At 36.1% G+C, this 12,391-nt stretch overlaps 1 protein-coding gene across 1 annotated transcript in view; it reads left to right on the forward strand.

The window, feature by feature from the left end:
* The window catches only part of LOC129754244 (protein scabrous), a 173,036-nt gene that overhangs the window by 127,172 nt on the left and 33,473 nt on the right, over window positions 1-12,391 (forward strand). The window contains exon 3 of the mRNA XM_055750192.1: window positions 1,521-2,096. Within this exon, the coding sequence (XP_055606167.1) occupies window positions 1,521-2,096 (576 nt within the window). The remainder of the gene's footprint in view (window positions 1-1,520; window positions 2,097-12,391) is intronic.

The raw sequence follows: 12,391 nt of genomic DNA on the forward strand, positions 1-12,391 counted from the left end.
AAATGACATTATTCAAAACCACTTACCTCTAATTAAAACAAATGAAGCAGATGCGTGTTCTCTGAATCGGTCCTCCAGGGCCAACTGTCAGGATCCGGCGCGTGGGTGGATGGTTGGAAAATTGTCTCAATCTGGTGACTGGAGCCAAAATTTAAAAGGCATTAGCATCGAGAAAGGGTCAGGGCAATCGATAACCCTTGAGTCGTTGAGCCGCAGTAATTGGAAATGTTTCAACATTAGCAGAAAATTCAATAAAGGTTTGTTTTTTTATTGTGAATAAGAAAGACTTATGAAAACCTTTTACTGTTCAATTTAAATGATTTAATACACTTACTGACATTTGGTAACCGTAGTAGTTTTGTAGAATGTTTTTGAGTAGATTTTTTTTTTTAAATAAAACACGTAAAACATTTATAAAAAGACCCAAGGTTAAACTTTGGCATAAGAAAATCATGGTTGATTCCACCGCTCCCATTTTCCACTTGCACCTTGCTCGCCCAAGCTTCCAGATTATAAGTTCCAGGCACCCTTACTCGTCGATTCCACTTAGCTTTACTTTTAATGGATTTTCCAAGAATCCTGCTTTGGCCAACTGACGACGTCGACCAACGAACGACGGCAGGCAGGCAGGCAGCGACCACGCCTACGATAAATAATTTACTATCACGGGTTTTATTTTCTTGTGTGTTTTTTTTTTCGTTCAATTTTCCGCTTTACAATAACGTCGAAGCTCTCCCACCGGATAGTTTGTTCGGGAAAACGCCAAAGCTTAAAAGGATTTTTCCATTTCCATTTTGTAATGGGAATTGTGGGACTCTGAATAGCTTTCATGCTTCACAGTGTGCGAGAGAGTCAGGTCAGGAAGTGTGAACGACGGATCTTTTGTGAGCAATTTGATCATTTCTTCCGACCGGGATATGCCGGAAACGCAGTGGGGGGTCGATTTTTTTCTCGCGGGCAGCGCTGCATGATAAAGTAAAAGTCCTGTGGAAGGTGGTTGATGAAAAAAAAACCAGGAACAAACGTGTTTATAGCATTTGCCTTTCGATCGTCGGAACGGTTTTCGGGGAGTGTGGCAAATATGTCCTGCCAAGTAGCAGCACATTAAAGAACGATTCGTGGGAGGACGTGGAATTGAATGAAGCCTGATTTAAGGACCACGTTGCCGTTACCCGACGGCTGAGATGATTTATTATTTACGGACAAGATAAGTGGTTTCTGCGGTTCGTTAGCGGCTTTGCTGGTTATTTTCCCATCCTTGCTAGTATCTGGGAAGGTGAAACCGAGCCCTGCAAAACGTTGAAAGCACTTTCTCGTCCTGACAATGAATGATGCATCGTTTCCCGTCGTTTGAATAGATGGGCTATTGAAGGAGCTTAAAAGTCCGCAAAGCAATGGAGTTCTAGCAGTCTGCAAAAAATAAAAGAAATCAGCTACCTATCTCATGCATACTGTAGTCAATTTGTACGACACGGGATCTAATTTAGTTTTCTTTCCCTACTTTTTTTTCTCTTTTGTAGAATGTCAACTCGCAGCTGCCACAGACAATCGATTTCGTGGAACCGGAAGCGGATCACCGGATGCGCCATCATCGCTTCTTCCGGCAGCAGCTGCACGAGCTGGATGTCAAACAATCGGCAATGAAACGGCAGCTTAACGATATTTTCAACCATCGAATGGCCGATCGTTTGCGCAGTTTAGAAATCGAACAGCGCCGTCTGGCCAATGCGAACTTCAACATTAGCCGCCAAGTGGCCAGCCTGGACAAACTGCACGGATCGATGCTCGAGCTGCTCGAAGATGTCGAGGGAATTCAGAACAAGTTCGAAAAAACACTGCCGGACATCAAGCGTGAAATTTCCAAGGTGGAGTTCAATGCAGCGCAAATTTCCTCGGAACAGGGTCTGCTGCGGGAGGAAGGACACAACATTGCCAAAAGCATACAAGCGATGGCCGTTAGCGTCAGCACCCTGCAGGATGAGCGCGAAAATGTGCACAAATTGGAGCAACAATTTCTGCAACTGAAGAGCGATTTGGATAAGATTAGATCCGCTGCCCTGGTGCACAAAGAAATGGCCCATCATCGCTTGGAAAAGGTGAGTGTGGGAATAGTTAGTAATTTTCGGGAATAAATTCCACTAAAGATGTTTGAATTCGAATCGTTTTGTGCTTGGAGGTTACACACCATATTGAAAAAAATCAATTTCATATATTAATGACATACAATGCAGGAAATGGTTAGACTTTTGTGAAACTTTTACTTCCCAATCATTAATTTAACCTAAATTCAGAATAATTCACAACATGTTAATCTGACAATCCATTCTATTGTTGGGATACCATACTAACTCTTTTAAGAGTACTTTCACTCTTTTTCTATCAAGAAATGAGCGTACTCTTCTTTTTGTGAAATATTACCAAATGTATTCTTTTTTTTATTGAAAGACATTTGATCAGAAAACTAACGAATTTCTTACATTTTTTGAAGTTGCTTCACATCTTATGCAAAAACTACGCACAGAATACAGCTTACAACAAAAAACGTTAACATCTTGTTTTCATTCACTTGCATTTTTAGTCGCAATAAAGCGAGCGCGATTGGCGCCTTTGAGTATGCAAGCAGTAATCAATATGTGCACAATTAAGGTATTTGAATCATTTTTTCATATTTGTTAAAAAAACATTTGATTAATTGAGTGCAACAAATATTTGCTTAAATCCGGACAAAGGAAATGTAAACGTCAAGAAAATTGTTTTTCATATGGATTAATTTATAATTTTTTTTTGTCTAGGTCAGCATAACATCTGATTACTGTTGTCTCTTCGAATAATTCAGCTTTTTCATAACCTCAAGAAATTGGCAGTTCGAGGTAGTAGTGGACTCCTCAGATAATACGAAATGTATTGTCTGTAGGTACATCCTTTTCCTTCTGTTTTGCATACCACCCGGGCGCAAAGCTACGTACAAATTTATTATACGGATCTTGTTTCAACCTGATGACTGAGATAACACAGGAGCTCAGAAACCGGAGTTTGGTTGAGCGGGATTCTACTTGATATGGTTTCTCCTGACTTTTAGGGTAAATTATCTCAATGTACTCTTTTAAGCGCCCGTCTAAAAGCGGGGTATGAAAAAAATGCCAGCAGATCGACGAATACACTGCCGGCCAAAAGTTTGGGATCATCCCCTCAAAAACATGAAAATTTTGATCGGCCATATATTAGCCATCTTATTACATATTGGAATTCTTTTGATCTCATTCAAGAGATCGTGAGGAAAATCTTCTTTGTATGTAATTAACAAAATGTGAATATTGAGTTAATATAACTTAATTTTAGCTTAATTTTTTATAACTTAATTTTTTAATTGAGACATTTTTAGTAAAACGAACTTAAAATTAAAGCCCGATCATTTTTTTCATATTTGTTAAAAAACATTTGTTTAATTTCGTGCAACAAATTTACAATGTACTACTTAAAATATATAAAATAGCTACTTAAGTCATCGTCTTAAAGTTTGGGATCACCCCGTAGCATGGTGTAACGGCCAAAAGTTTGGGATCAGTCTTCTAAAACATGCGTTTTTATTTCAAACGTATCTCTGTTATCAAACAAAGCATTGTTTATCTGGTAAGCTGATTTGGAAGCTAATGAGTTGAACTTGCTTTTGGATACTTAGTTGAAATATTGTTGATGCTTTTAATAACTATTTCATAAGTAAGTGCAGGTCATAAGCTTTTAAATAAGCCAATTCGATCTGCAATAACTTGTAAGACAACTTAGTTATGGTCAACACAAATTTGAATGTTTTTTTAACGGTCGGACTATTTGGTGAAAACCATCAAAAAATGATGAAACTTTGGCTAAAGTTCTAAAGAAGTTAGTCTTCAAAAATATTTCATCTAAATATCCATAAAGCAAATTCAACTCAGTAGCTTCCAAATCAGCTTACCAGATAAACAATGCATTGCTTGCTAATAGAGATGCGCGTGAAGTAAAAGTGCATGTTTTAGAAGCCTGATTCCAAACTTTAGACTGTTACACCATACAAAGAAGGTTTTGCTCACGATCTTTTGAATGAGATCAAAAGAATTCCAATATGTAAAAAGATGGCTGAGATATGGCCGATCAAAATTTTCTTGTTTTTGAGGGGGTGATCAAAAACTTTAGGCTGGCAGTGTATGTACAGTACCTGATCAGCAGATTTTGTCCGGCAATATTTACCTTTTTTACGAAGGGTCCGTTTTACCGATCATTTGAGATTCGACCAGACCGAACTGAACGCCATAAACTTGATTTCGAGAATATCGAGTTCAAAGTTCTTTCCAATTGATACCATTTCATTAGACATCTCATTTGGTCATCACAATTACACTCTTATGAAACCGTTGAGGATTAATAATTACACAATGAGCAGAAAACTATATTTAAATAGTAATATGTTTGTACCCAGTTCACTCTGGTCGAAACAAATTGTTCGAAAAATTGCCATGCACTATTATTTGACTGGGCGATTTGTTCTAAACGTTTGAGTCTACTTATAGGCGCTTTACGAGCGGCATCCAATGGCTAGGTATGGCTGATGGTTGAAAAATTCTTTTTTTTTTTTTTTTGTTGAACCAGAGTAAACCGAGCCCTACAAATTTCGAACTTTTGAAATGAGAGATATCTTTCATTGTTACTTATTTGTTGCGTTCTAAACGAAAGTTATCAATAAAATTAAGCATCTTTTAACGTGAAATGTTAAAAATCTTAACATGCCCGCATGTAAATTGGAAAACACAATTCAAGCCATTCTGTTCAGTTGGCTGAACGAGATTTTAACTAATGCTAACAATCCGCAACATGAAGTTTAAGCCTCGGAAACGTTTTTTTTTTATCATTTAATTGATCAGTAGTTCTTGAAGCGCCGAAGAACTGTTCAGAATCGAAAAAACCAACAAACATAAGATTATTTCGCAAAAAATCAGTTTTCATGATCAAAACATGCTTTTCATCTTCACCTCTAAGAAGGTTCTCAGTTCACTTTGGCGCAACGCGTTTTTCCCATTTTCCCCAAAGGATGAGGTTGCCAGAATTTTTTCAGCACGAATCCAGGCCGGACAAATCAGGGCAATTTTATATAAAATCCTCGCAAGATGGGGCATTTGATTTTAAAATTAACCACCAAAAGATTGGGCAAATTTTGTCAAAACCCAGAAATTACTCAACGAAAATCAAGAAAAAAATATGAAAAAAATTGTTTCATCAAAACTTATCGACAGATTTTAAAATTCTATTTTAAGCCTTCAAAAAATACACGGCTTAATTACTTTTGCAAAATTTGCTCAAAATATTTCGTTTTGAAGGCATAAATTATCAAAAATTACAACATAATTAATTTTTTTTGCTTGGTTTGACCAATAAAGTGAATAAATCCGGGCAATATTCCGGCTTTTTTCAATGACATCCGGGCAACCGATCCATTGAATTTAAACGCCTTGAAGTAGACTGGCATACCAACATTTTACAAGCAAAATGTGTTTGTCGGAAACATAACTTTTTATGTCAACATATGATCCTCAGAACCAATAGAGTGTAAGTGTAAAAATGATCAAATTTGAATTAATAATGTCATATGATTCTTCATATTGTAAACAAGATTTGGTGCAGTTTACAAATTTCTGGAATTCTTTCTTCATACCTTTTCATCTGAACGAAAACAACAACTTTTAGAAAAATATATGGAAAACAGCGGAGAATATATGAAAAAACCTCGAAGCGTATTTTATTGAAAGTAGCTTTTATGAACGTATACTCCTTTAGCTCCAAAGGTTTCATATGATTTGTTTAGATCGATTTTCATCCTGAGGCGTCTAATTGACATTCTAATTCAGGGCACTTCATTATGCTTAATCAATTAAATTCTGAGGGTCTGAGCAGAAAAAATCCCTCGAAAAAAGTTAAAATCCTTTCAATAGTGTCAAATTGTCAAGTCTTCTCAATTATTTACTGATAGGAATTCTAAGCTTTTTTAACTTCTGTGATGAAAACTAAGACCGATGTGGAATCGATAACTTGAAGAGTAAAATAATTTGTTCAAATTTTTAAATTTCGTCGACTCGCCTTGATACACGGCGAACGTAAAAGTTTTAGTCTCCCACAAATATAGAACACCAGATTCATCTTAAATTTATCAGAGAGTGATAATTGCACTTAAAATAACAATAATATATCTATCAACTTTATTGATTGGATTTGCCTACCAATAAATTTGTATACCAATTTATCATTTACTTCTGTGATGCAGAAACCTAAGTGCAACCGGACGAATTCCTTTGGATGTAGTTTTATAGTTTGTCTTGAATGAGTGTCTTGGAATGTCTCATATTCTCCGTAGAAAACAAAGGAAAAGTTAGTCAGAGTTTCATCCTACTCATCGTGCTTGCTAGAAACAAATAAGAAACGAGTGAAAATTGCACCTTAACTGGATGGGGAAGATAAACTTTTACTGAACCATACTGCTCTACTTAGCAAAAACTGTGGGAGCAAAACTTGCCAAAGAAGTTCAAAGCTCAAAAACTGGCTGACTGTAACAGTTTTGCTACTGCTGCTGCTGCTGTATGTAGATGTGATGCCACAAATTTTCCTGACCCATCTTTCTTCCCAAGTTCATGGGGTTATCCTTGATGACAGCCGTGTTGCACCAAATACCTATAGTAAGGCTGGAAAACTACCGAATCGATTGACCTTCCAAGCTGCGTCCGGTCGTCGTCGTTTGGGTGGAAATTTGCTAGATAAAAAAGCTAATGTTTGTTTTTAAACTGAATGATGTTTTTTTACACTCCAGTGATCGTTCTGGAATGAATTTTGTACATTGTCACCTACGGCATCCAGGTGATTCCGTTTGATGGCGTAGGCAGCTATTCAAAACTTTGGCCAAACGAACCAGAATAGAAACTGCAACAGCCAAACTGCACACGACGAGTGCCTCAATGAAGGGAGCAGGTTGGCCACACACCGGTCCGAGTCCGGGTCATTCGGGGTGGTGGGATACCTACTGCAACCGACAACGCAATTTTACATTGTAGATGGCAGGCAGTTTGTTAGAGGTGAACTTTTACTTCCAACGACGACGCTCAGCTCGAACACATACACACGCCCTACACCTACACACATCTGTACGAGATATGTTATATGGATGCCAGACCATTTCGTTTCACCAACAACGATATTTCACAGAGCTCGTTTGATGATTCTTCTTCCGGGGAGGATAAAAAATCGGGTTGTGGTGACGAATCAAAATGCAATTCACACCATGGGATGCGAAGCGACTTCACGTGGTAATAATCTAATGAACAAGGAATGTTATTCTTGCAGTTGTCCTATTACAGAGCTAAGCCACGGAGAATCTTCAATCGATTTTGGTGAAATGTCCGATAACAAAGCATTGCAGGACTTGGTTGCAACTTTTCCTAATTTGAGCGTGTATGTTAAATGGTCGGGATTCGACCAGACCGAACTGAACGCCATAAACTTGATTTCGAGAAAATCGAGTTCGAAGTTCAAAGCCCTACCATTTGATAACATTTCATCAGATATCTTATTTAATCATTTTACCATCACATTTAGACTCTTATAAAGCCATCGATGTTATACTGGTCGATTTCTGATTACACATTAAGGAGAAAACTGAACTTTAATAGCATTATGTTTGCACCCAGTTCACTCTGGTCGAACAAAAATGTTTAAAAAATTATCATGCAGTATCATTTGACTGGGCAATTTGTTCTAAACGTAGGAGCCTACTTATAGGCGCTTAACGAGCAGCACCCAACGAGTATGGCTGATGCTTGAAAAATGTTTTTTTTCGTTGAGCCAGAGTGAACCGGGCCATACAAATTTCGCACTTTTGAAAAGCGGAATATCTGAGATTTTAACTTACCGGTTGCGTTCTGAACGACAGTAAGCAATAAAATGAAGCATCTTTTATCGTTAAATGTCAAAAATCCTAACATTCCCCTAAGTAAATTGGAAAACAAAATTCAAGGGATTCGGTTCAGTCTGGCTGAACGAGATTTTAATAAATGTTAACAATCCGCAACATGAAGTTTTTAGCCACTGGAACGTTTCTTATCATTTAATTTATTAGATATTAGTTCTTTACAAGCCGAAGAACTGTTTTGAGAAGAAAAAAACCAACACACATAAGCTTATTTCGCACAAAATCAGTTTCATGACCAAAACATGCTTTTCATCTTCACTTCAAAGCTGGCTCTCAGTTCACTTTGGCACAACGCATTTTTGCCATTTCCACTGTCTGCAACATTGAAATTTTCTAATAAAGTCAGTAAAAAAAGGAAAAATGTTCTGATTTTCATTGGATAGGTAGTTTATCATGTTTCGCATCTGCTGCAATAGATAACTCAATTTCTTTCAAATTGGCGTTCAGTTCGGTCTGGTCGAATTGCGACCAAATAATGAGCCTCTACTGTATTCTGTAGCTCTTCACACACTTGTTTAACTAGACCGTACCTTCAGGCGTTTTCAAGTGCCACAGTTTAATCGAGGTTGCCGTGACTAAAATAAATGGGTATAAAAACTGAACAAAACATTAAGCTCTTATGTTCTTTCGCTAAAGTATGGTTAGCATATGAGATGACTAAGGGGTTTAATAGTTTGGGATTTCAATTGTTGTAATGATTGTTCTATCTCAGGATACATAGTTTTTTGGAACTGAGATAGCTTAGCTTAGCTTAGCTTGTTTGACTACTCATATCCACCTTAAATCATTAAGTCCGAAATGCTTTAATTAGTCTTCAACAATACCACTATTTTCTCATTGTTTTAATAAAAATATCATACTCTGTTGTGTCAAATCATCCAATGCATTTCGAATTTCATGTTCGCTGGCGTGGCTAAGTAGAACGAGTTCCACATCGCCAATGGTTGCTACTCCGTGATTGATCGGGGCCATAAATTTTGTACAAGGGCCAAAAGAATGCAGCTTGGGATTAGCAACTCTTCTCAATGCACAAAACTCATGCTCTCCCTTGAAAAAAAAAAAGATCAATAACAGCGCCGGCCACGTCCTAGTAGTCAAAGAGGGATGAAGGAAGGATTGTTAGTAAGATACTTTTGAGGATCAACTATAAATCTTTTATTCCAGTTTTCTTCAAAGGTTGTTTTGAAAAATTCTGAAACAATGATAAGTCAGTATCACCAGCTATAGAAACCGTCTATACGCCTGCGAATCTATATTCAAGTATCTCAGGAAGGGTTGTGTTAGTAAGGGAGAGGTTTGGATCAGGAGCCATTTTTTGACAATGGTGCGATCTTCGTTTTACCTACACCTCCTATGCTCCTAGACATTTCCTAAGAAACTCCTATTAACAACTATGAGGCGCTATTAGCTTTAAAACTGATAAATAAATAATTATGAACACTCAAATAATTAGAAACAAACTGATTTTCAAAACGATTCTTGAACCAAGGAATGGGTTGTGTTAGTTAAATATCCATTTTGGTATGGTTCGATCTTTATTTATTCCTACACCTACTATTCTTCTAGATACTTCCTAAGGAAGCTCCTTTTATGTTTTGGAGGATTTAATTGAATATTGTGATTGACCATCATTCGAACTTTATTTTAATTTTCTAGCTTTTCCCCTTTCTGTTACCCCTGTACAATTCTCTAATTTATAGAACAACTTTTGAGATTTTATTTAACTCACCAACTATTTTAGTATCCTCAATCTTCACGAAGAGTTTTGTATCTAAGAATTATAAATGACTTTTATATGATAAACATCATAGTTTTTTGGAACTGAGATACTATAAAAAATGTTTTTGTTTTTGCAACAATGCACTTAAATATCGTTTATTCCCAACTAACTTTGGTTGCACGAGGCAGGGAAGCCAGATGGTTTTGTCAAAAATCAGGACACCGCTAATTAAAAAAATCTGGATTTTTCAGGACACTTCTGAATTCATGAAAATAGTATTTAGCTATGCTTAGATAACATAAACAAAGGCGAAATAAAGAGCTGTAAACAGGGCTGTAATTTATGCGAAAAATGACTAACAAAAATGTTCAAGTTTAAAATTTAGCAAGGTTCAAAAAGTTGAAAAATTTTTACGCGAACCAAAACCAGAAAGAATCGAAAAAAAGGACTTTTTACCATAAAAATTTTGACTTTAGAATTTTGCCTGATTAAAAAAACTAAGGGTTTTTTATGCGACCCCGACCAGAAAAAATCGAAAAACTGACTTTCTACCAAATAATTTTCAAGTTTGAAATTTAGCTTGATTAAAAAAAAGGTTTTTCCGAAAGATAATAATTTTTTACCATGAAATGTTCAAGTTGAGAATTTTACCTGATTAAAAAATTTCAGAGTTTTTTACGCAACCCCTGACCAGTAAAAATCGAAAACATGACTTTAACCCAAGGAATATTTAAATATTCCTTGAGTTTAACCAAAAAATTTTTAAGGATGCCGAAAAAAAATCTGTTTTCAAAATTTCAAAATTCTGTGAATCCTGTGAATATTTCAAAATTCTGTGTTCTGTGACAAAGATTCTGTGATGAAAATTTGTTTAAAAATTCTTTGAAATTATAGATTTTTCTGTGATTTCGGCAATCATGTACCAGACCCGTTAACAGCTTCTTTACTGGTATGCATTTCAAATCGAAAAACACCATTTAAACATTTTCTGAAACGTCGATTTCCATCGGTTAAACGAGTATACCTATAGGGATAACTATTTTTCACAGATATGCTCGAAGTTCTCATAGTTTAATTACAAATTCGATTAGAATTGAGATTTTCTTTAAATCTGGAAAATTCATGGCATTTTAAAGACAAAATATCAAAAATCAGGACAATTCGAGAGTTTTTGGAAAATTAGGACAGTTTCTCGAAAATCACTAAAACCTGATAAATCAGGACACCTGACTCTTCTGGCACAAGGGCCTGCATTCCCTACCGAAAAAAATAATGTCAAAAGTGGGCTATGTGATACTATTTTCAAAACTCGAAAAGTGTTACTTACCAACAGTGTTTCGATGCTATAGGCCCTCTAAAGAGGGTCGTCCATATATACCGTCCAATGGACTGTGTATGGAAAAGTTTGGACCCAAAATTAAAAAAACAAAAAACATCGAACTTGCTGGTTTGAGAGCTGGGAATAATACCTACATATCTTACGTGAAATTTTCTTGGAAATTCAAATCTGCCGTCGGATTTGATCAGAGTCATTTGAGTGGAGTTTTATTTGACTTCATTTACCCAGTAAGGAACTTCTTTCTTTATATTTATGTCCTAGCAACATTAAATTTTAAGTCATTAAAAATCCACAAAACGAACAAAAAGATTCTTTATCACTTAACATATTTTAAAAGAAGAATTTTCATCTGAAAGACTTCTTTAACCAAATTCAGTTTTACGAAATTATGACTGTTGTTTTTGGGCGATAGGGATCAAATAACACTTCGCTCGGCAATCTCAAGTCCACCAGATACCACGTGGACAGAAAAATGAGATTTTTGACCCCCTCCTCCCCCTCCGTGGACAAGCGTGGACATTTGGCAAACCCCTACCCCCCCTCCCCGGATGTCCACGTGGACAGATTTGAAATATTTTTTTTTAAATACCAATAATTTGACAGTTAGAAAACACCACTTTTTGCCTTTTTGTTTTTGACATGGCTGATTTAAAAAAAACTGAATAATGATTTCCTGATTAAAAAAATAATTTTAAAAATTTTAAATTTCTAATTTATCATATTTATCACTTAAGTGATTGTAGCTACTAATTGTTCAAATCTAAACTGGAAAGCTTTGCAATTTTAAGATTTTGATTTAAACATCTTAATATTTATTAACCTTTAGAAAATATTTTGAAAGTAAGTATGTCCACGTGGACATTTCCATACCCCCCTCCCCCCCCCCCCCTAAGTTGTCCACGTGGTATGTGGACGGCCCCTTAACAGGTTTGCATTTCTAAGAAAATTTCAATTTTGTGTCAATATTTTCATCAAAATCTATCCCCTGATTTCGACGAATATATTGTCAAAACATTGCTGAAAAAATTTGGGCTTAAATTAGACCTGAAGTGGCAGGTTTGAAGACCTGAAACTACCTGTATTATATGAAATTTTCTTAGAAATTCAAATCTGCTGGAATATATATTTTTAAAGTTTGGAAATACAGGTTTAGCAGAGAAATCGTTAGATTCATTGCAGAAATATTGAGTTAATGGTCGAGTTAAAAAAAATGTTTGCTTTTGCTTTCAGATTGCCCGGTTTTATCCAGGCTTAACCGGTTGTTTATAGAAAAAAATGGGAAAAGCCCGATCCGGCCTTGCTTCCCGGAATACCAAAAACTCAAATTTATTTACCATTACTTATGATT

Source organism: Uranotaenia lowii, chromosome 3 (assembly GCF_029784155.1).
Source record: "Uranotaenia lowii strain MFRU-FL chromosome 3, ASM2978415v1, whole genome shotgun sequence".
NCBI classification, from domain to species: domain Eukaryota; kingdom Metazoa; phylum Arthropoda; class Insecta; order Diptera; family Culicidae; genus Uranotaenia; species Uranotaenia lowii.